The following is a 25,925-nucleotide window of genomic DNA, read 5'->3' on the forward strand; positions in this document are numbered from 1 at the left end:
GCTTTACCTTTGAAGAAAAGATAAATTTGTCTGCCAGACAATAAAGGAATAATCCAATGTCATGTTGGACATGATAACCAAGGGTTACGTAGAAAAGGTTTCAGAAGATATCTTGGAACGTCAAGATGATAGAAAATGGTATTTACCTCATCATGGAGTTATACATCCACAAAAGGAGAAACTATGTGTATTATTTGATTATGGAGCATTATTTCAAGGTCCAGACATAACCATTACTTTAATAGGTATTCTGATAAGATTTTGTAAAGAGCCTATTGTAATTTCTGCAGATGTTTCATGACGTTTCATCAAGTGAAAGGACCATCAGAAAATGGTGATTTTCTATGATTATTATGGTGGCCTAATGGCGATTACAGTAAAGATATGATTGAATCCAGAATGACAGTTCATTTGGAGCAACTTCATCACCAAGTTGTGCAAATTTTGCTCTCAGGAAATGTGCAGAAGATAAAGAGCAATTTAGTTCTTAAGCTATAAGCATCATCAGAAATAATTTCTATGTTGATGATTGTCTTACTTCAATAGTTTGAGAAAGAGAAGCAATAAATCTTTATTATGAGTTAAAAGAGATCTGTAATAAAGGAAGTTTCTTCCTTACAAAATGGATTAGCAACAGTTGAGATGTTCTGGCTGCTATTCCTGAGACAGAAAGAGCAAAGGAGATAAAACATCTGGAGTTGGATTGTGATGTTCTACCTATCGAAAGAATTCTGGGAGTGCAATGGTGCGTTCAATTTGATGTTTTCAAATTCAAAATTGTTTTTAAAGAACAGCCTTTAACAAGAAGAGGTATGCTTTCGATCGTAAGCTCAATCTATGATCCTTTCGGAATATTGGCATCAGTAGTATTAATAGCCAAGAAAATTTGGAATCTGGTATAGTTTCATCCCATCCATTGAACAAGATTTGATAAATTGGATTGGAGAGTCTTAAAATGTTAGAAGATTTTGAAGTCAATAGATGTTTTAAACCAACAGACTTTGGAACTGCCACACTTGCTCAGTTATACCATTTTGCTGACGCAAGCGAGGTGGGTTTGGTCCTGTCAGTTATTTACTACTGTGAAATAACCACGAGCGAGTACATTGTGGATTTGGAATTGGCTCCATTAAAGTCAGTGACCATCCCCCAAATGGAACTGACTGCCACGACTATGGCAAGCAAAATGGACACTATGTTTAGAAGAGAATTATAGATGGAGTTAGCAGACTCTGTTTTAGACTGATAGTACATCAGAACTTAAATACATTAATAACAAAACCATGAAGTTTTGTACCCATGTGACTAACAGAATTAATGAGATTGAGAAGGTTTTGAATACTAAACCTGGACAACAACAAATGGTAGATATGCCACAGGACAGATTTTCGCCTGATGAACCCCCATTTACATATGTGGGAGTTGATTATTTTGGTCCTTAATGAGTGAAACGAGGAAGAAGTGTTGAAAAACGATTCGGAGCTATTTTTACTTGTTTGACTGCGAGAGAAATTCATATAGAAGTAGCATCATCGCTTGATACAGACTCTTTTATCAATGTTCTTCAACATTTACTCACCAGACCTGGTCAAATTAAGGAATTACATTCTGATAATGGATCTGACTTTACAGGAGCTCAACTAGAGTTACGAAAAGAAATTCAAAATTGGAATCAATATCGAATTCCTGATGCATTACTTCAGAAAGAAATTAGTTGGATATTTAACCCACCCACAGGATCACATCATGGTGGTATGCAGGAAAGAATGATTAGATCAATCAAGAAAATTCTTAATTCAATTTTGAATAGTCAATTATTGAATAATGACAATCTTCAGAAAATACTGTGTGAAATCAAAGCTATTTTAAATAGTCGTCCAATAACTAAAATTTCTGTCGATTCATATGACATCGAGGCACTTACACCAACTCATCTCTAACTTCTTAAATCTAAACCTTTAATGCCTCCAGGTCAGTTTCAGAAAGAAGATATTGATGTAAGATACAGATGGAAAAAAGTGCAGTTTATTGTGGACTTATTTTGAAAAAGATGGATTAAAGAATATCTTTCATTATTACAAGAACAACAAAAATTATCTAAAGCTAAACATAATTTTGTATGCGGAGACATTGTAATTATCATGGACGATTCTGCACCAGGAAATTCTTAGTTGCTGGGGAAAATAGTGGATACAGTTCCAGACAAAAAAAGGTTTTGTTTAGCAAGTGTGGATTGAAACTAAGACTGGTTACTAAAAATCGACCTATAACTAAAATGTCTTCTACAAGAAGCAGAAAGTTTTGATTTCTAATTTTATACTTACCATATTTACTTGCGTATCTGTAATAGTAATTATTATATATTTGTAGCAGCAGTTACACCGCTACTGAAAGAACACACAACAAGACGGGTTGAGCTCAGTGAGCAGAAAAACTGGTTTATTGTTGGCTGCCGGGCTGGACTTGTACTCCCAGCCCGGACCTGGCTGAGAACTGCGCTGGGAGGTGCCGACATCACTCGGGCGTCACATGGTCCCTCAGCGCGGTTTTCTGAGACTGGTGCTGAGAAGGGGAAACCCCAAAGGCGCCATTTTGGCTGGCTGCCCCACCATGTGGATTACAAGCAGGGCCGGTTTGCTTGCCTAGTGGAATGTCACCACACAGCCCCCCACCAGAACCAGAGCCAATGTCCTTTTTAACTGGGCGGCCTTGCTTCTTGAGCTGGGCCACAATCACTGGTTTGGTGGGGTCGAGGTGAGCTGGCTTCACCCTGTCCACAGTAAACAGCTCCCTCCTGCCACCGATGTCCAGCGTGAACGTAGACCCTGAACGCTGGACAACCCAGTACGGCCCCTTGTAAGGTCTCTGCAGAGGTGCCGCGGGCTGGCCCCGCCAAATAGTTGGGCCATAAATGCCGACTTAAGGTGGCAGACACTCGACCAGCCCATTGGCCTGCGGGTGATAGGCCAAGGTGCTGTGTAGCTCTATCCCCAACCTGTTGGCAAGCTGTGCCCAGAGCGCAGAGGTGAACTTGGTGCCCAGTTGCTGGTGAGGTGATTCGGAAAGCCGAACCGGGCGACCCAACCATACAACAGCGCTCGGGAGCAGGAGTCTCTGGAGGCTTCCGGCATCGGGATCGCTTTGGGCCAATGAGTGGTGCAGTCTACCACTGTGAACAGGCAACGTGCCCCGCGTAACTGGTAAGGGCTTGATTATGTCCACATGAATGTGGCTGAACCGTTCCCAGACGTGCTTGAACTCTTGCACAGGTGTCCTGGTGGGCCTGTGCACCTTGGACATATGACAATGGGTGCATGTTCTGGCCCAGCCCACGATTTGCTTCCACAGACAATGCCAGACGAACCGCTCTGCCACCTTATGGACTGTGGACCTGATGGATGGGTACAAAAGTTCATGGATGTGATAGAAGACTTAACTGCACCACTGCTGGGGAACCACTGGCCTTGGGGTGCCCATGGAGACAGCACACAGGATGGTGCCTTCGCTGCTAGGAGTCAGGAGGTCTCGGAACCTCAGGCCCATGATGGCAGTCCTGAAGGCTCGTGTCTCAAAGCTGGTCGAAGTCGAGGCTGAGTGTCAGCGTGCAGATGGCCGGTCGCGAGAGTGCATCGGCGACCACGTTGTCCTTCCCCGCTTTGTGCCAAATGTCGGTGGTAAACTGACACGAAGGAGAGGTGATGCTGCTGGTGGGCCGACCAGGGATCCTTTCCCATCGCAAGTGCCTGAGTGAGGGGTTTATGGTCAGTGAAGATGGTAAAAGTCCTCCCCTCCAAGAAATAGCGGAAATGCTGCACCGCCAGGTACATGCCCAGTAACTCATGGTCGAAGGTGCTATACTTCTGCTCTCGTGGGCGGAGAAGCCATCTGAAGAATGCCAGCAGCTTCCATTGTCCATTCACCCGCTGCTCCAGGACAGTGTCGACAGCTGTGGCAGAGGCATCGACAGAGAGTGCCATATGCAGGCCAGTGAGCATTTTGTGCTTGGCTGCGATGAGGGCGAATAGCAGCTGCATGATGCGTGCGGCTCCTGGGATGAATCGGTTGTAGAAGTTGACCATACCTGCGAACTCCTGCAGTCCCTTGAAATTGTCCAGATGTGGGAACTCCTTGATAGCGGCGACCTTCATAGTGGTGGGTGTGGCTCCTTCAGCCGTGATGGTATGGCCCAGGAACTACATGAACTCTTTCCCGAACTGGAACTTGGCTGGGTTAATAGTGAGGCCGAAGTCAGCCAGCCAGGAGAAGAGGGCGCACAGGTGGGCCTTGTGTTGCACCCAATTCCTGCTGGCAACAAGAGTATTGTCCAAGTAAATGAAGACAAAATCCAGGTCCCTGCCCACTGAGTCCATGAGGTGCTGGAAGGTCTGAGCGGCGTTCTTAAGCCCGAATGGCATGCGAAGGAATTCAAACAAGCTGAAGGGGGTGATGACGGCTGTCTTGAGGATGTCCTCAGGATTTGGTGATACCCGCGCACCACGTCAACCTTGGAGAAAACCCTCGCACCATGCAGGTTGGCTGTAAAGTCCTGGATGTGAGGGATGGGGTAATGGTCAGAAACTGTCGCCTCATTGAGCCGTTGATAGTCTCTGCAGGGGTGCCAGCTGCCGGAGACTTTTGTGACTAGGTGGAGCGGTGAGGCCCACAGGCTGTCGGAGTGCCGAATGATCCCCAACTCCAGATGCGAAAACACTTCCTTTGCAACCTGGAGCTTGTCAGGTGGGAGCCGGTGTGCCTTGGCATGAACCGGTAGACCCTGGGTGGGGATGTGGTGGAACACCCTGTGGTGCAGTGAGGCAGTGGAGAACTGTGGCCTGAGGAGGGTCAAGAACTCATCCAGGATTCACTGGAACTAGTCTCTGGGCATGCTGATTGAGGCCATCTGCGGCTGCTCTGTGTGGGAGGTGTCGAGGCAAATGGCCAGGAAAGTCCAGGCATCTACCAGGCACCTACCTCGAATGTCCACAAGGAGGTCTAGGGCAAGGAGGAAATCGGCACCCAGGATGGCGGTTGGAAGGGACGAGACGGTGAACCTCCACGAGAACTTTCATCGGCCGATCTGAAAGTGGACCTTCTTGTTCCCACACGTCCAGATCTCTGTTGCGTTGGCTGCACGGAGGGGAGGTCCTTGAGGTCGGTTCCTGGATGGTCGTGGCCGGGATGACGCTGATCTGGGCCTCAGTGTCGATGAGGAAACGCTGGTCGCTGACTGAGTCCTGCAGGTAGAGGAGGCTGTGTCCTTGGTCAGCCGCCGCAGCCATGAACAGCAGCCGGCCTGCTCGTTTCCCTGAACGAGCAGGGCTGACAACACTTCCGAGCCTTGGCTCCCCAGCACTGGTGGTAGAAGCAGAGGCCCGGAGCAGATGGTGTGCCCCTGGTTATGCTCTTGGTGGCCGCTGCAGAGGTCGGGTCTTCTACCACAGTGCTAGGGATAGGCTTGATGTGGTCATGCCCATGCCTCGTGACCTGCTGGACCGTTGAGCCCTCCGGGAATCGCTCAAGCCATAGCACTTGGATCTTCTGTGTAACCTTCCTTGGGTCGGTAAAGCTCTCTTGGGCCAGTAATATCCGGATGTTGTCGGGGAGATGGTCGAGGAAAATTCGCTCAAAGAGTGGGCAGTTGGTGTGATCACACATGAGCGTGAGCATCTTGTCCATCAGCTCCACTGGGGACCTGTCCCCCAAGGCGTCAAGGTGCAGGATCCGAGCGGCTCGCTGACACCTGGATAGTCCAAGGGATATGGGTTCCGTATTTGTCTTCAGTGGGTGGGTGCTGAATGAGGTGTCTTGTCTTTAAGTAGGAACAGGAGTAGACCAAAAATGACCCATCGAGCCTGCTCCGCCATTTAATACGATCATGGCTGATCTAATTTATGACCTAACTCCACCTACCTGCCTTCTCCCCATATCCCCTAATTCCTCTATCATGTAAAAATTTATATAACCAAATTTTAAATATGTTTAATGAGGCAGCCTCAACCACTTCCCTGGTTAGAGAATTTCAAATATTCACTACTCTCTGGGAAAAACTATTTTTCCTCATCTCTGTCCTAAATCTACTCCCCCGAATCTTGAGACTGTGTCCTCTCGTTTTAGTTTCCCCGGCCAACTCAAAAAACCTTCCTACATCTATCCTATCCATACCCTTCATAATCCTATATGTTTCTATAAGATCTCCTCTCATTCTTCTGAACTCGAGCGAATACAATTCTAGACGATTTAATCTTTCATCATAAGTCAACCCCTTCATCCCAGGGATCAACCTACTTAACCTCCTTCTGGACCGTCTCCAAAGCCAGTATATCCTTCCTCAAATATGGAGACCAGAACTGGACACAGTACTCCAGGTGGGGTCTCACCAGTACCTTATACAGTTGCAACATTACCTCCCTACTCCTGAATTCAATTCCTCTAGCGATGAAGGCCAACATTCCATTTGCCTTCTTAATAACCTGCTGCACCTGCAACCTTACTTTTTGCGATTCATGTACAAGCCCTCCCAAGTCCCTCTGCACAACAGCATGCTGTAGTTTTTCACCCTTTAAATAATATTCAGCTCTTTTATTTTTCTTGCCAAAGTGGATAACCTCACACTTACTAACATTGTACTCCATCTGCCAGACCTTTGCCCACTCATCCAGCTTAACTCTATCCCTCTGCAGACTCTCCACATCCTCATTACAATTTGCTCTTCCACTCAATTTGGTGTCATCCGCAAACTTGGCTACACCAGAAGCAGGCCATTTGGCCCATCAAATCTGCTCCATGAAACCTCCCTGAGCTAAACTGTTCTCACATCTAGTTCCAACTTCCAGCCTTGTCCCCATATCCCATGATCTCAATGCTGATGAGATTAAATCCCTGGTGAGAGCCAGAGAGAACTGACATGAGTATCAGTGATGGGGAATGCACTTGTTTCAGGCTACAGTAGCATCACACACTTTCCAATCATTCATCTTTCAAACTGCTTATCGACTGAGTTTTATGAAATGGACATCGGTGTTGCTTCACATTCTTAGTGGGTTAATTTACTACTAAAAAATTTAAATAAATAACCTACACTGAAACAAAACAGATGATCATTGTAAGGATCATTTAAGCAGCTAAAATATGATGTTCTATTTACAGCTTTTGATACATGAGCAACATACAAATATGAGGAATCGGATTCCTCAACTGGCAAGACTTGAAATCAACATGGTCAGGTTGGATAAATATCAACACCAGCAGTGCCCAAGGTCACGAACACTTCTTTGCCTCAAGATCCCTCTCGGTTAAGTAGGAGGCAAAGTTAACATGCAGCTCAGTAAATCAGTGCTTTGTTTCCTGCTCTTAATTCCATGAGTGCACTAATATGCTACTCAGTTGTGAGCACATTTAACACACCAAAACATTAAATAAAAATAAGTTTAAAGTTCAACGTAGAAGACCACAGGAACACCAGCTCACGATCACTGTGTTGAGTATGCTGCCAAATTAAACTAATCCTTTTTGACTGCAAATGGTGCTCATCCCTCCACCTCCTGCCTGTTCATATGTCTAAATGCCTGTAAAATGCCACCACTGCTCCAGACACCCACCCCTCCCTATGTAAAAAGGACATAATATCTAATAATCATTGTGTAGGTGGGAACTCGTATTTCAATTTAACAGAATTGCTCTTCTTGCTAATAAAGTCTTTGATTAGAAAATAAAATAATATTTCCATCTTTAGAAAAACCAAATAGTGCAATTGCCAGACATGGACCTAAAGTGATCCTAGGTATGGTTCAAAGTACATCTACTTTAAACTTCCTCCAACCCTTGTCTGACAACTTATGCCCTTATGCATTTGACAACTTGTCTGACAACTTATGCATTTGATGTTTCCTCCCTGGGAACAGGATTCTGACTGTTGACCCCAACTGTTTCGCAGAATCTTATATACTTCTGTCAGGCCTCAATCTCCACCTCAGCCATCCTACACACTAAGGAAATAATCCAAGCGAGTCTAACTTCTCCCTGAAGGTAATACTTCATAATCCAGGTGTGACAGAATATAGATATGTTTTAGGGAGATAAATTGGGGCATTTTTTAAAAAAAAACAAACATTTTAAAACAGATCTTATTTAAAATACTGTAGCTCTGCTCATACTAGATATGTCAGGGCCAACAGCCTTTGCAAAAGCTTTGGCGAGTACCAAAGAGACTTCATTAATGGATTATTGTTTACAAAAAAGCAATAGATGAAAGAACTTGTCGCAGCTGCAGACTGTCTGGAGTGGAACTTGCTGTTCTAAGAGGGTCATGTTGTTTTGCAAGCAGAGAGAGTCAAACAGGCTTTCTCTCAGGGAGGGGGAGGGAAGACACAGAGATTATTTCTACATGTTTTACAATCAGCAGCAGCAGCTTGGACTGGAACAGGACAAGCTGACAAGCTTGTGGAAAAACCCATTTGGAAGACAGGTTGTGAGTGCTTAGTTCAGCCTGGTCAAAGCCCTTGTGGTTCATGCAAGAGGAGAGGACTGGCTGTCTAATGTTTCACTTGAAATAAGAGAGACAAAAAGGAACTCTGTGGTGACATGAAAGAATGAGGTTATCATCTGGAGATCCCTGAGGGGGCAAGTTTCTTCAGCAGGACATTGAAGTGGTTGATTAAAAAAAAGGAATCAGTTGTGGGTGTCCAGCATACAACAAATTTCCTCAGAGGTAACCATTTACCTTTCAAGCACCAAAGACTGGTGAATTTTATAAATGTTAAATTCTGTGCACAATATAAGAATTGCTTGATATCAGTGAACTTGGAGGAATGAGATGTGAGATTAGACTGTGAACCAAAGAACTTTTCTGAACTTACACATGCATTACATACACGTGCACTTAGGATTAGAAGGGGGTAAAGTTAAGTCAATAGTGATAAGTTAGTGTGATTCTCTTTTCATGTTTAAAGATAATTAAAAGCAACATTTGTTGAAGTAACAATTTGTCTTGGTGAATATCTATTGCTGCTGGGTTTTGGGGTCCTCTGGGCTCGTAACACAGGCAACATCCTAGTGAATTTAAACTGGAAAGTTTGCAGTCACAAAGGATAGCCAAGGTTTCAGGCATGAACCCTTCATCAAGGTATGAGCAAAAAGGTGGGAGGAGATGAGAGGATAGAAGAAGGGGCAGGGGGAGGAGCACAGGCCAACATCCTGATGGACCTCTCTAAAATAGTCATTATAATTCATATGTGGTGGAACAAAAATGTTATACAGCAGCAACGTGACTTGTCCAAAGTCAAGCAAGTTGCACACCTTTTTTACCACCCCATTAACTCATTGTGCTGGGGAAAGCTATTCAGCCCTCCACCACTGTGTTCTGAGACAGACAGGGGAATAAAAAAAAGACAGGCAGTTAGAGGGTCTGAAATGTGTCCACTTCAATACTAGGAGTATTAGGAATAAAGGGGATGAACTTAGAGCTTGGATCAGTACGTGGAACTACGATGCTGTGGCTATTACAGAGACTTGGCTGGAGGACAGCAGAATCGGCTGATGCAGGTACCGGGGTTGAGGGGTTTTAAAAGGAATAGGATGGTAGATAGAAGTGGGGGGTGGGGAGTAGCATTACTGATCAGGGATAGTATCATGACTACAGAAAGGGAGGATGCTGCAGAGGGAGGGTCCACTGAGTGGGAGGAAGTCAGAAACAGGAAGGAAGCTATCACTGTGTTGGGAGCTGTCTACAGGTCCCCAAATAGCCTTCAGGACTCCGTGGAGCAGATCAGCAGGCAGATTTTGGAATGGTGGGAAATACAGGATTGTAGTTATGGGTGATTTCAACTTCTCTAATATTGACGGTCACCTCCTGACTGCATTTGCTGAATTTGTCAGGTGTGTTCAAGAAGGATTCCTAACACAGTGTGTGGACCAGCCGACGAAAGGAAAGGGCAGCCTGGATCTGGTTCTGGGGAATGAACCTTGTCAGATAGCAGACCTATCGCTGGGGGAGCATTTTGGGGAGAGTGACCTCAACTCCAAGCTTTAAGTACAGCTATGGATAAGGATAAAAGCAGATAAATGGGAAGGGATAATTATGATGGGATGAGGCAGGAACAAGCGAGAGTAAATTGGAAACAGATATTTAAGGATGAACGTACAGAAGTAATGTGGAGGAAGTTTAGGGACCACTTGTACAGGATTCAAGATAGGTTTGACCCATTTCATCAGGGAAAAGATGGTAGGAAAAGGAAACCGTGGCTGATGAAACAGCACCAAAGACTGGTTAAGAGGAAGAAGGCTCAAAAGAATATGGCAGCCAGGAAGGAGCTTCAGAAAGGACTTGGGAGAGTTTGAAGGGAGTTACAGGGTAGGGAGGGTTTAGTTTAAAAAAAGGAATACAAGAGTCAGCACAACATCAAAGACCGAAGGGTCTGCATGGTATTGTAGTGTTCTATGTTCATGGCTGATCATGAGACCTCAGTTCCCTATTCCTGATTTCTCTCCATAATCTTTGATCCTTTGAGCCATAAGGGCCACATCTAACTCATTTTTGAATACAGAACATCTTACAAACTGGCCTCAACCACTTTCTGTGGCAGAGAGTTTCACAAATTCACAACTCTGAGTGAAGAGGTTTCTCTTCATATTGGCCCAAAATGGGTTACCCTTATCCATTATCTGTGACCCCCTTGTTCTATACTTCCCCAACAACAGGAACACACTTCCTGCATCTACCGGTCTCATCCTGTCAGAATTTTGTCTCTGAGGTCCCCTCTCATTCTTCTAAATACCAATGAGTCCTCTTCATACAACAGTCTTGCCATCCTAGGAATCAGTTAGGTTCCTTCACCGCACTCCACCATAAGACATAGATGCATGGTTGGTGAGGTGGTTAGCACAACACCTTTACAGCGTCAGTGATCAGGGCCAGGCTGGGGTTTGAATCCCGCACTGTCTGTAAGGAGTTTGTACATTCTCCACACGTACGTGGGTTTTCTCTGGGGCTCAGGTTTCTTCCCACTGTTCAAAAGCATACCAGGGGTTGTAGGTTAATTGGGTGTAAATTGGGTAGCACGGACTCATGGGCTGAAATTGCCTGTTACAATAGGAGCAGAAATAGGCTTAGAGTCCATTGAGTTTGTCACACCATTTAATCATGAGTTGATCCATTTTCCTGCTCAGCCCTACTACCCGGCCTTCTCCACATAACCTTTGATGTCCTGACTAATCAAGAACCTCTCACTCTCTGCTTTAAATACACCCAGTGACCAGGCCCCCACAACCACATGTGGCAACAAATTCCACAGATTTACCACCCTCTGGCTGAAGAAATTCCTCCACGTTTCTGTTCTAAGTGGACATCCTTCATTCCTGAAGTTGTTCCCTCTTGTCCTAGACTCTCCCACCATGGGAAACAACCTTTCAGTGAGCTCCCCCTCATTCTCCTAAATTCCAACAAATGCAGGCCAAGAGCTGTCAAACACTTCCTATATGGCAATTCTTTAATTCCCAGATCCATCCTAATGAACTTCATTTGAACTCTCCAACATCAGCTCATCCTTTCTTAAATGAGGAGCCCCAAACTGCTCACTGTACCCCACGTGAGGCCCCACCAGGGCCTGATGAGCCCCAACATCCCATCCCTGCTCTTCTATTCTATTCCTCTTGAAGTGAACGCCAGCATCGCATTTGCCTTCTTCCCCATTGACTCGACCTACTAGTTTACTTTCAGGCCGCCTTGCACGAGGACTCCCAGGTCCCTTTGCATCTGGGGATTTTCAATGTTTTCCCCCATTTAAAAAATGTTTGTCATTTATTTTTTCTACCAGAGTGCACGACCATACACTTTACGACATTGTAGTTCATTTACCACTTCTCTACCCTTTCTCCTAACCTGTCCAAGTCCTTCTCCATGTTCCCTCAACCCTACCTGCTCCTCACTATCTGTAAGGAGTTTGTACTTTCTCCCTGTGTCTGCATGGGTTTCCTCCCACCAAATGTACCCAGGTTTGCAGGTCAATTGGATAGTACAAGCTCATCGGCTGAAAGGGCTTGTTTCAGTGTTTTATGTCTAAATTTAAATAATCTGCAAATTCAGCCACAAAGCCATTCATTCCATAATCCAAATCATTAATATACAATATAAAAAGTGGCCCCAACCCCGACCCCTGTGGACACCACAAGCAACTGGCAGCCAATTAGAATATGATCCCTATATTCCAACTGTCTGCTTCCTGCCAATCAGCCAATGCTCTCTCCATACTTATACTGTGGGCGCTTCTCTTGTTCGGTAACCTTATGTGCAGCACCTTGTCAAAGGCCTTCTGAAAATCCAAATACCCAACACCCATTGCATCTCCCTTATCCAGCCGGCTGGTCACCTCAAAGAATCCCAATAGGTTTGAAAAAAGCAAGATTTTCCCTTAAGGAAGCTCTGCTGCTTTGGCTGATCCTGTCATGTGTCTCCAAGTTCTTCATAACCTCATCCTTTCTTTTAAAAATATGTTTATTGAGTTTAATAGATAAAATCCTAAGTACTTAGTCTTCCAGTTAATTGCATTGAACAGGTCCTACATACATAACACAGATAACTTGTAAATCAGAAACATACCCAAAAATGTTTACATAACTTGTCTCCTTCAAAACATTGAATTCTATAATTATATTGAGTTAATAGTTAATCTGTTCCTCATAATAGAACAAAATGAGTATTAAATAGAAGATAGATGAGATACAATTAAAATTCCCTTATTCTTATTCTGTGATATGATCTGTAATAACCCACATAAACCCAATTTTATCTAATTGTAGAGGCTGTGTAACGGGCTGAGCGAGCACACAGCGCGGTGTCGCGAACCTTTACCGACATGGTTCTGCAGGCCGCAAAATAAACAAACAAACAGGTGAATACTCACCTAACAGAGCGGTACTGCGTGCTGGAGAATGGTGTGTTCTCCTGCTGAGTATCCTGCCGGAAGGCACAAGATACTCACAAGGATCAATTTAAACCTGCCGGTCCCGTGATTGAAAGCACTCCAATAGCAATGTCCCACCTTGTTCCGTGGAGCCCGGGACATGTGGTATATAAAAGAACATTGTAAAACCTGATTAAATTAGTCTTGAGTAGACTAATCTGGTTTGTGTGCTTGTATTAATTTAGTAGCTCTACCGTAGTAGCCTCTACATAATAATAATTAGACTAATATGAGAAAAAGATAACAAAAGATCCCCCCAACTAATCTAACCCCTCCTTCCAAACAAGGTTAACTTGGATAAATTATGAAGATATGAATTGAATAACAATCTTCAGATATCAGACAGGAAATCTCCGAAGTTTTCATACACTTTAAATCTTCAAGCTGTGATAATAATCTATGAACGGGCCCCACATCTTATCAAATTCAAACTTTATATCTTTAAGGTTTTATCTATTTTTCCCCCCAAACTTAGACATTATTTTGCCATTGGATACGAGTGGGTGAAGAGTTAACTTTCCATTTCAGTAAAATTGCTCATCTAGTTATCAGCAAGGTAAAAGCTAGGATTTTATTTTGGGCCGAAGTCAGGGATATTTCCTCTTCTAGAGATAAAAACAAATAAAGCAAAGGGCATGGTTCTCATTTGATCTTAAGAATCATTGATAAAGTTTGGAAAATATTTTTCCAAAATTTTTCTAAATCAGGGCTTCAAAGATTTTACAATGATCATAAAATGGATCAACATCCGCATAAAAAGATAATTTAACTTTGGGCATGTGTATTCTATGCACCACCTTAAATTGTAACAACGTCGTGCTCAAAACAAGGAATCATTAATCAAATCACTTTACTAATTATTCTTAATCCCAGTTATTGGGGTTGTTGTTAGATCCATCAAGTTATTGTAAAATAATTGATATTAATCAATTCACTTTGGGAAAAGTGCTGATCAAAGAGTAAATCAAGAATATTTGTTTCAGAAATTTGAGGAAAATCAGAATGTTTGGACTGAACAAAACGCCCAAAAAAATGCCTAATAGAAAGTTTAAATTTTGTTGACAATTGTTCAAAAGAAGCAAATTTATTTTGAATAAAAATATTTTTTAAAACTTTTAATACCTAATCTACATCACTCCTTAAAACCCGTGTCTAATAAAGAAGGTTGAAAAAAATGCTTATGTAATAGAGCTGGGAGAAGGGAAAAACTACAATATCCAAAATATTTCCTAAATTGTGCCCATATTCTCAACCTATGGCTCATTATCGGATTATTTGTCAATTTAGAAAAGGAGAAGGGTAAAGAGGAACCTAAAACTACAGCACAGATGAATTTATAGAAAAATTCTATTACCCAAGAAGGGTGATTCTCTAATTTATCAAAATATAACAATAAGGGTAGATTGCATATATTAACCACTCATTAATAAAAACTAAAATTTGGACGTGATAATCCCCCATTCCTTAAAATCTTTTGAAGATGACCCTTATTTATATGAAATGGTTTTCCTTGCCATATATAATCAAATAATCAAATCCAATGAATAAAAATTGATAAGGCTTGAAAAAGATACAGAAATTTAGGTAAAATATTCATTCTAATCGAAATGATATGTCCAAACATTGTAATGGATAAGGGCGGCCATCCCTGATTCAATCATACAGAGAAATTTTCTTTCAATAGGTTTTTACAACTCCTAGTAACTGTAATTGCCAGATATCTAAATTAGACTTAAAAGGGAAATTAGAATATCTTGACAAAGATCCCTTTAGGGTAATAGTTCACTTTTGTGCATCTTTAGTTTAAAACCCAAGAATGACCTAAATTAGGCAAATGAAGTTAATATATTTGGTGTTGAAAACTCAGGAATTGATAAAAGGAGCAAAAGATCATTTGCATGTAGGGAAATATAACGTTCAACTCCATTTCTAGTTATTCCTGTGAAATCTCTGCTCTCATGAAGAGTAACTGCTAGGGGTTCCAATACCAGGTCGAAGATCAAAGGACTTAAATGGCATCCTTGCTAAGTTCCCCTATAAAGACTAAAAAGTTTTAATTGTTGTAAGTTAGAATGAATTGAAGCCATACAATATGAATAATTTATTAAAATTTGGACCAAAATTGATTTTTCCTAAAGTAGCAAATAAATATTCCCATTCCATCTGGTCAAAGTGGAGTGTATGGTAAAGATTATAAGATACATAGATTATTGAATATCTTATAAGAATAATTTTTAAATGAAACTAGTTTGATCCATATCAATAATTAGTGGCAAACTATTCTCTAACCTATGGGCAAGAAATTTAGATAAAATCTTCATATGAAGCCTATATAAAGGCTATAAAGCCTCTTTCACACTTGCATCCCAGTAACTCAGCTGTTCAGTGTCCCAGGGAAAGAATGGGGGTTTGGCCTTTCACACTAGACCACTCCTAACTGGGGCACTGAACACTTTCACACTTGCAAGGGGTTATCCCCATCATTTGGCCTGTTCTGCAGACACTGACAATTGTACTAGGGGTAGAGGCCAGCAGTCCCTGGCATAAGATAACGTGCCTTGAGCAGATTTTGCTTTCACACTTGCCATTTTAAAGGCCGATTGGCATTCGATTCCTGGGATCACTGGCAAGTGTGAAAGAGGCTTAAGGTGCAAATTCATGTGGACCCTTCCCTTTTTCAAAAAAAGAGATATACTCACTTCATTAAAAAATGATGGAAGCTCCTCATCCTTTAAATGAGTCATCAAACACAGAATTTAAAGTACAAGCCATTTGGAGAATATTCATCTGGTCCTGGAGATTTACCAGACTGTAATGAGTCTGACATTTCCTCCTGAGAAATAAATGCCTCCAGACTTGTGCATCTATCCTGGGAAAGGGTAGGTAAATTTAACATAGCTAAAGAAATCTGACATTCAAGTATGATCTTTATTAAATTCAGAGCTTAAAGGTTAGAGTAAAATTCTCTGAAAGTCTCATTTATTTTAAAATAATCTGTAGTAATTTTACCATCAGAATCTTGTGGATTTGTTTTTTTTTTAAGCTTGTAATGGTATGGATGCTATGTACTAATTGGCCGGTAAAGGCTTGGGCTGGCCCACTCCTTGATGACACACTCCCCTGGGACCCAGGCCATAAAGGTCGGGCACCTCTCCCTTCCCTGCACTTCCCCAGCTTGGATCCGGGCCAGCTCAAGTCTTCTGTAAAATAAAGTCCATCTCCCCCCCTCAGTCTTGGTCCTTGTAATTATTGGGGCAACTGGTCATGCCCAACAGAGCTGAAATTCCCTTTAATTGTCCAGCCAATAGTTTAGCAGGTTCTGCCCATGAATAAAGATGAATCCTACTCCTCAGCGACTGCTGTTCGATGGCGAAGGTCAAATTTAGTTTTTAGTTCCACTCTCCTTTTATCCACATTTTTATCTTCAGCAAATTGTAAGTCAAGTTGTTAAATCTGATTAATTAATTCCAACCTTTCCTTGTTGGTTTTCTTAATATTAGCTGTATAAGAAACAATTCGTCCTCTCGTAAACTTTCATTCTGCCCCAATCAATTTAGACTTCATTAGGAAGGAGTTAGTAGTAAAAAGGTATTTGCTTTTCCATAAAATTTAAAGATTCTTGACTGTAAGTAAAGGGGCGTTAAATCTCCTGCCCTTTTGTAAAAGGAATGGCAAAAAAATTCAGTCAAGTGAGAGCAGCGTAATCCGATATAACCAACCTTTCATATTCACATGATTTGGTCAAAGAAATCAGTTGGTTGTCAATTTAAAAAAATAATCAATTCTAGAATAAGAACGAGGAACATTTAAAAAAAGAATATTCTTTATTCTTGGGATTTCAAAAACCCGATATATCCGAAACACCAAGATTTGATAACATAGAGTGAATGACAGCTGCAGATTTGGAAAGAGTAGCTGGTCAAGAAGAAGAATCAAAAACCATAGTTGAACAAAATTAGTCACCTCCAACATCAATGAGTAATGATTTAAAATCAGTCAAGGCTGAGAATAATTTTAAAAAAATGCCTGCTCATCAATATTTGGAGCGTAGATATTTGCCAATACAACCATTTTATTATACAATTCACCTGTAAGAATAATAAAACTAACTTGTTTATCTAAAGTACCATTATGAAGTACAAATGGAATATTTTGATTGATTAGAATAGAAGCTCCTCTTACCTTCCATCTAAACAACCTCATCCTTTACAATTGACTCCAACATCTTCCCAACCAGGCTCCAGGCTAACCAGTCTATAATTTCCTTTCTGTTGCCTCCCTTCATTCATGAATAGGGGTGTGAATTTTGTGATTTCCTTGTCCTCCAGGACCACACCAGAATCTACTGATTCCTGGAAGATCATTACCAATGAATCCACAATCTTTACCGCTACCTCGGTCAGTACCCGAGGGTGCGATCCATCTGGTCCAGGAAACTTACCCACCCTTAGACCATTCATCTTTCTGAGTACCTTCTCCCTTGAAATAGTCACTGCATTCACTTCCCTTCCTGACTCCCTTCCACCTCTGGCACGATGCTGCACTTTCCACAGTGACGACTGATGAAAAATACTCAACCCGTTCCTCCGCCGTCTCCTTGTCTCCTGTTATTATTTCTCCAGCATCATTTTCTAGTAGAAACACACAACGCTGGAGAAACTCAGCAGGACCAAGTCCTTTATAGAGCAAAGATAAAAATACATCACTGGCATTTTGGGCTTGAGCTCTTCAACAAGGTATGCGAAAATATCAGCAGGCGTCTGAAAAAAAAAAATGGGGGGAAGGGGTGATTGCAAGGGAGGAAGTGATAGGTGGAGAAGGGAGGGAGGGGATAGTAGTAATCAAGGGGAGGAGAGATGAAGGGAGGGAGGAGAACTGGAAAGGGAAAGGGGGGGGGGAAAAGAAGAGAGCAGGTTAGCAGGAAAGGGCAATGTTAATGCCATCTGACTGGAGAGGGGCCCAGACAGGAAATCAGGTGTTGTTCCACCAATTTGTGGGTGGACTTGGTGGGACAGTAGATAAGGCCATGGACAGACATGTGAGTGTGGGAGTGTGACACAGAACTGAAATGGCTGCCCTCTGGGAGGTCTCTGTTACTGGTGTGGATGGATTGAAGGCACTCAGCAAAGTGATCTCCCAGTTTTCGCCCAGTCTCTCCAATGTAGAGAAAGGCACAAAAGGAGCACCAGATGCAGTAAATCAATCCAGCAGATCCACAAGTGTTGCTTCATGTGAAATGCCTGTTTGAGGCCCCAGACCAAGATGAAGGAGGAGGTGCGGGCATAAGTATGATACCTCCTGCGGCCACAGGGAAAGTGCCAGGGTGAGGGGGGGGGGTGGGAATTGGTGGGGAGGGATAAGTGCATAAAGGAATCATGGAGAGAGTGGTCCTGACAGAAGGCAGAGAGGGGAGGAGAGGGGAAGATGTATCTGTTGTAATGCCAGAAATTCTGGAGGATAATCTGTTGGATGTGGAGGCTGGTGGGGTGGTAGGTGAGGATGAGGGGGGGTTCTATATTTGTTAGTTGATGCAGGTCTATAAAATTGAAAGGCAGAGAGCGGGTTGAAAGTTCGCTTTTTCAGGGTGGAAACAACAAATAAAAGCTTCTCCTTCTCTGACTGTAAGGACCCTGGACCCAGGTTATTGTACAACCCCTCCCCCCTCCCAACCTCTTATAAGTCATAACACTGTCCATAAGTGTCTGATGACACTTCTTCACACCCTGTCCCCTGCAAGGATTCTATCCCCTTCTCTGAATTTCTCCATCTCCACCGTATCTTTTCCCAAGATGAGGTCTTCCAGTCCAGATCTTCTAAAATGTCTGCTTTCTTCCACAAATGTGGCTTCTCCTCCACCAACATTAACTCAGTCCTCACCCATATCTCTTCCATTTCCTGGTCATCTGCCCTGGCCCCCTTTGCCTCCAGATGTAACAAACATAGAATCCACCCATCCTCACCAAACACTACCAGCCTCCACATCCAACACATTATCCTTCAGAATTCTGCCCTCTCTTTTGCTTTCACATTGGCTTTGACTTCCCTCGTCAGCCACAGTTGTGACATTTTTTTTATTCGAATATTTCCTCTGTTTTGGTCTGTATTTATCCTGCTCCTTCCCCGTTTCTTGCAGAAACTCCATCTGTTGCTGCTCTGCTGTCTTCCCTGCTAATACCCCCTTTAGCCAGTTCCTCTCTCATGCTGTCATTCCCTTTACTCCACTGAAAAACCGACATATCTAACTTTAGTTTCTCTTTGCTAAATCTCAAATTCAATTCAGTCATATTGTGATCACTGCCCCCTAATGGTTCCTTTACTCTAAGCCGGGGAAAGCCAACCTTTTGATTTTTAATTTAAACATAAAGCACGGTAACAAGCCATTTTAGCCATGACTACGTACCGGAGGTGTAGGTTAATTGGACACCACAGACTCGTGGGCTGAAATGGCCTGTCTAAATTAAAAATAAGCTCTCTAATCACCTCGGGTGCATTACACCATACCCAAGTACAGCCAATCCCTTCATGGACGTTTCAACAATCTGCTCTAAAAAGCCATTCATAGGCTTTCTCCAAAATTTCACTCTTGGGATCCAGTCCCAACCTGGTTTTCCCAATCTACTTGGGTGTTAAAATCCCCCATGACAACCATAACATTTCAATTTGCTGCTGTAATTTGTTATCCACATCCAGGCTACTGTTTGGAGGTCTGGATACAACTGACAACAGTGTCTTTTATACATTTACCATTACTTTGCCACAATGATTCCACATCTTCTGATCCTGTGTCACCTCTTTATAATGATTTAACTTCATTAGATAAGTTGTCCCTTACCATCAGGGCCATGCTAACCCTCTGCTTACTTGCCTGTCCTTTCAACATTCAGCTCCCAAATGGCATCCATCCTTTAGGCACAAGTCCGTGATGACCATAACATCATCCCTGCCAATCTGTAGCTGTACTACGTTATTCCTCTTGCTGTGTTCATTTAAATACAAAACCTTCAGCCCTTTGTTACATTTGACTCCGTGTTCTTGTTGGCTGCAATGTTGCCCCATCTGCCTGTCCTTCCATGCAAACTCCTTACCAGATGCCCCTACATGTGCACAACCCCCCTCTTCCTCTTCTTCTGCACTTTGGTTCCCACCACCCTGTGAACCTAGTCAGTATCAAGGGAGCCAAAAGACCGGTCAATCTGGGTTTGCAACACAATGCTGGAATGTGCTGCTATGGGTGACCTTGCAGGCCAGGCCATTGGGTGTATGCAAGGCAGAGACTGATAGGTATATAAATAGTCAGGGGATCAAAGATTATGGTGGGGACACAGGGGAGTGGGGCTAAGTGGGAGAATGGATCAGCTCATGGAGTGGGCTTGATGGGCTGAATGGCCTCATTTTTCTTATGGACAGTGTTATGGCTTATAAGAGGTTGGGAGGGGGGAGGGGTTGTACAATAACCTGGGTCCAGGGTCCTTACAGTCAGAGAAGGAGAAGCTTTTATTTGTTGTTTCCACCCTGAAAAAGCGGACTTTCAACCCGCTCTCTGCCTTTCAATTTTATAGACCTGCATCAACTTGCCGGCAAACCTCTGATATTCCAGAGAAAACAAACCAAGTTGTCCAACTTTTTTGCATTGAAGACTCTCCAATCTAGGCTACATCTTGATGGACCCCTCCTGCAATATTGGAGTTTAATAACTGAGAATAAAGTGGCTTTGCCGGGTATATCATGAAGTAAACTCTGGAAACAAATAGTGTGGTTTGCCCTTGAAATTTTCAGGGTGCCCAATCAATAAACTGAGCTCAATGTTAAAATTGCTGAAGACCCAATTGTTTCAAGGTCAGAAAGAGAAGCTCTTGAATGATAACTCTTCCTTTCATCAGAGAACATTTCATTTCCACTTAATCAGCCCTTCAAATTTTGTTCAAGTTGTTCTCTAGTATGACTGACAACTTTGTAACCTGCTATTAGCTCCCGAGTGCAGAGCCAATCTTAGCTCCTGTGGAAAAACTCAAGGTCTCAATCAAGTATTTATGCATGGAAGGCTGGCATGCAGCACTTCATATACAAGCTGGGGATTGTGTTACGGCACACCATCACAAAACAAGGGAGAGTTATCCAAACCGACTGTCATTCTATGCAAGAAGAGAAAGTCAATGACTCAATTTGGGATATCTAATGAAGTTAAATAACTCAACCTAAGCAACAAAGAGAACTGGTATTTACATGTGTCTATCACTCAAAGGACATGTTTATAGGTTTGCAGAATATTTTCAATGATGGCATTGCACTACAAATCATGTAGGTACATGGAACATTACAGCACATTTCAGGCCCTTCAGCCCATGATGCTGTATCAACCTCTCTCTATACATCTACATCTATATGTATACCTACTCCAAGAAAACTTCCTGATTCATAGTTCTCTATTTTTCTTCCATCCACGTGCCTATTTAAGAATCTCTGACAGTGAAGCAACCAGCCAGAATGCTCTCCACTGTACACCTGTAGAAGTTTGAGAGTCTTTGGTGACATACCAAATCTCCTTAAACACCTATAAGTATAGCCGCTGGCGAGCCTTCTTCACGATTGCATCAATATGGAGGCTCCAGGACAGATCCTCGGAGATGTCAACACCCAGGAATTTGAAATTCTCGACCCTCTCCACTGCCGAGCCCTCAATGAGGACTGGGTCATGATCCCCTGAAGTCCACAAGCATTTCCTTGGTTTCGTTAACGTTGAGCACAGGCACCGGTTTCCCAGGGCAGGAGTAGCAAAAACCAGAGGACATGTGTACAAAGTGAGGGGAGGAAAGGTTAGGGGAGATGTCAGGGGCAAGTTTTTACACAGAGAGTTGTGGGGGCCTGGAATGTCTTGCTGGGGGTGGTGGTGGAGGCTGAAACATTGGGGCATTTGAGAGACTCTTAGACAGGAACATGGATGGAAGAAAAATAGAGGGTTACAGAGTAGCGAGGGTTTAGTGTATTTTATTAGGAATTATAGATTGGCACAACATTGAGGCCCGATGGGCCTGGACTGTGTAGTGTTCGGTTCTAAATAATAAGGAGGTGGAAGACGAAAGATCAGCCATAAATAGCAGAACAAATTTGAAGAGTCAAATGGCCCCACTCCTTCTCTTACCTTTCCAAATCATCCATGTCAATGGACCAGGGTCCTTCCCTTCCCACTCAATGCAGAACCAAATTCCAGCTTCTCCTATCTGTAACTCAGCAAATCTGTTTCACTCTTTGATCATCACATCTGGAAAACCTCATCTTTCCAAAATGATCCTTCTCTAATTTATCGTTAGTGTTTGAATGTGCATCTCCTGTTTTATAACCTATAATTACAAAATGGAATTCACCCCAAGTCCAACTAACTCCCAATGACAGTTCCATGAATATCCATCCCCTTTCTTTATTTTGTGCAATTCTTCTTGCACTTGGCCTCTGATATTTTTCTCTTAACCCATGTTAATTAGTAATTTACAGTAGCTAATTAACCTATTAATGCCGTCACAGACAGATAGCACGTCGGGATCCAAACGCGCATCCCTGAAGCGGTGAGGCAGCAGCACTAATTGCTGTTTTTATTGGTCCTTGAGCTATATCCAGAACCTTGACATATTGTATCTTGATATCAGGAGAGTGCTGCATCTCCAGCTTGTGCATGGTCTCTCGATAACTCTGTCATCCTCTGCATTGCCCATGTGGCTTTACCTTCTGTCTCTGGGTGACCAATGGAAAATGAAGACAAGGTTCATTCTGAACACACCACTCTACACACTCTACATCTTTGAAATTCACCAGATACTTTTGGCCAAATAGATTAGCTTTCACTTTTATTCATTCAATGGATGTCAGCTTCACAGGCTGAAGGAGCATTTAATTGACAACCTCTAATCATCCTTGAGAAGATGGTCATCAGCTGCCTCTTGAACTCCTGCAGTCCTTGAGGTGAGGGTGTACTCACAATATGTTAGGGACGGAGCTCCAAGATTACGGACTGGCTACACACCATTATGGATAAGAGGACAAATTTGTCATGCAATTGATTTGCAATAAGAGTTTCTGACTTACATCCAAAGGGAAAATTTATCCATGTCAAGAAAACAGATCTTGTGTGGCACCTCTCCCCAATTTGTGCTGTTAATTTTATTGAGGGGAATATCTGGAATTCTTCGATCTTTCCTTCTATTTGCAGAGCGTGGACTGTGCTCGGTTTCTGTGCTGCACGAATCATTGGAAAGCCTGAGCCTTCTAATTTTATTTACAGTGAAACCACACCCATTATACAAAACCCCTCCAGTCACAATTAATTGGAATAATTCACCTGGAATCTTTATACAGTGCACCAAGTTACACCCATTTCTATTCTTTGTCTACTAGTTTGGACTGAACTATTGATACAGGATATCAATTTATCACAGATGTATTTATACTTTCTGGCACTCTATCCAAAAAAATAATCCATCCAAATTATATCTGAAAGGTTTTGACAGTGGGAATGTGGAGAGAACAACTCCTCTTGTGGAAAAACCTAGAATTAGAGGGGATTGTTCAAAATTAAGACATTTTAGACAGAGCATGTCCTGATGAGGTTATGAAAAATGCAGAGCTGAGGAGTTGATGCAGGGATTCAGGTTCTTGGATCATTGGGATAGCTTGTGGGGAAGAGGAAACATACCAGAGGGTGAGTTACACCTGAACTGCAGGGAGACAAATATTGTGGCAGGGACATTTACTCATACTTCTTGGGAAGGTTTAAACCAGATTGGAGAGGACTGGGGCTGAATGTGGAGATGAGAGGCTGTAAACCAATACTGTACAAATACTGAGAGGAAACATAGTGGATAGGATAAGCAGGAGTATGGCAAAGCAAGAGGAAAGACCCACAGTTTGACTGACATTTATTTCAATGCAAGAGGCAGATGAACTCAAGGTGGAGATTGATGCAGGAGATTGGGATATTATAACCAGAACAGAAGTGCTGAGAGAAGGGCAAGGCTGGCAGCTCATTGTTCCTGGATGCAGGTGCTAGGAGCATGACAGAGGCAAGAGACTGGTCTTTCACAGCCTGCTGAGTTCCACCAGCAGATCATTCTTTTGCTGGGGTAAGAAAGCCCAAAGGACTCCGTTCCTCATCTCCTATGAAGGGACAGGACTAGTTTGGGTCCATTGAGGGCAGAAAGGTGCATTTTCATCTCGAGAAAGGGTGGAGTTGAAAGAGAAATTGCCAATGCAAGGACAGGTTGAGCAAGGCAAATGATGGTGTTAGTGACAAGAATGGTTAGGCTTGAACAGAACAGAGGGCCTTCAGGACTGATCGCAGCAATGAAGCTAGATTGTGGGACAACACACAAAATCCATGGATGAAGTCTGACCTCCCAAGTTCCTCCTGCACTGTGTATTGTTCCAGTTTTACAGCATCTGCAGACTTCTTGTTTACCTCCGATATTTTGTGCCCATGTTTCTGCAGAAGAAGTTTCTACCTGGTCATCTTTTCCAGCAACAGATCTGGGAACAGCGGTGCATTCAGGAATGGTGTTCCCACAGTTATATGGCCTGATAATGCAGCCGACATTTCCAGCACTCAGCTTTCCCACTTCTCCAGAGTGTTGGAGGCTGAGGGGAGATTTTCAGGACAGTCTTCTTTCAGAGTAGGTCATCCTGAAAGCAGAGGGCACAGGTTTGAGTTGAGAAAGGGAAGATTTAGGAGGGAATGGAAAGGCAATGCTTTTTACTCCGTGACCTGTATCTGGAATGACACAATAACAACACAGAAAGGACATTTGCACAGGCAAGTATGAGGGATTAGCCAAGAATGCTAAACTGTTGGCCGAGGGACCTGGTCTACACTGTACAAGTCCATGACGGACACGGGTAAAAATATTTTCTGCTGAGGGTTGTGAGTCATTGACACTTCTTTCTCATTCCAACAGGCTCTTCATATTTTTAAGACAGAGGTTGATGGTCCTGTGATCCACAAGGTGGTGAAAAGTTACTGTGGCTAGGCCAGATGTGGAGTTGAAATAATCATTCAGAGTGGCAAAATTTAATTGAATGCTGTTGAAGTCTTGTTGGACAGAATGACCTCTCCTTCTCCTCATTCAATCTGAGTATTAGTTCCACCATTTGCCACAGGCACATTATGGCTCCAATACTGCAGGCCTTTAACAACTCAGGCATGATCTTATAGGAAACTTAAGAAAGAGTGAGACTCTGGTACGACAGAAGCATAGGACACTACAACAGAATCAGGCCCTTCTGCCCATCTTATCTGTGCCAAAGTACTATTTTGTCTTCCCTTTGATTTACACCCAGACCTTAGCCCTCCATACCTCTCCCACCCACACACCTGCCCATATTTCTCCGAATCGTTGAAATCAATTCCACCTCCATTACTTCTGGTGGCAGCTTGCTCCACATATTCACCACCCTCTATGTGAAGAAGTTCCCCTGAAACATTTCACCTTTAACCCATGCCCTCTAGTTCTTGCATCACCCAACCTTAGTAGAAAAAGCTGCTCACATTTACCCTCCATATCCCTTCTGACGCCAATTACAAACAGGCACTTATGGAACTGCATCATATGGTCAGTAAACAAGAGAAGGCTCACCCCAACACACTACAAATCAGTCTGTGACTTTACCCAAGCCTACCTCAATAAAACTCCACATAACATGTAATGTGCTGTACCAAAAGTCCCAGTGCACAATAACTGCTACATCAGAAGGAAGACTCACCATTCTTTCCCAAGGCTGTACCTTGTCAGTGAAACACAAAGGTCTGCAGACTCTGATTGTAGTGAAAACACAGAAATGCTGGAAGAGCCCAGCAGGTCTCACAGCGTCGATTAGAGGTAAAACATACAACCGACATTTTGGGCCTTTGCCTTTCTTCAAGATACAAGTAAAAAGCAGGCAGGCACCAGAATTAAAAGGCTGGGGAGAAGGGAAGTTTGGGCAAGG

General features: G+C 43.0%; 1 protein-coding gene across 16 annotated transcripts in view; it reads right to left on the reverse strand.

Moving 5' to 3' along the window:
• tp63 (tumor protein p63) overlaps positions 1-25,925 on the reverse strand; it is a 314,779-nt gene that overhangs the window by 197,888 nt on the left and 90,966 nt on the right. For 8 of the 16 annotated variants that reach the window (XM_069897649.1, XM_069897651.1, XM_069897650.1 and 5 more), the window contains one exon: positions 24,446-24,623. The exons of 4 other annotated variants lie outside the window; for them this stretch is intronic. In XM_069897649.1, the coding sequence (XP_069753750.1) occupies positions 24,446-24,537 (92 nt within the window). In that variant the 5' untranslated portion in view covers positions 24,538-24,623. Of the gene's footprint in view, positions 1-12,896; positions 13,026-15,655; positions 15,826-24,445; positions 24,624-25,925 lie in introns of those variants that run through there. 4 more of the 16 variants (XM_069897653.1, XM_069897652.1, XM_069897654.1 and 1 more) reach the window with 3 other exon arrangements.

This window comes from Narcine bancroftii, chromosome 9, assembly GCF_036971445.1.
Source record: "Narcine bancroftii isolate sNarBan1 chromosome 9, sNarBan1.hap1, whole genome shotgun sequence".
In the NCBI taxonomy this organism is placed as follows: domain Eukaryota; kingdom Metazoa; phylum Chordata; class Chondrichthyes; order Torpediniformes; family Narcinidae; genus Narcine; species Narcine bancroftii.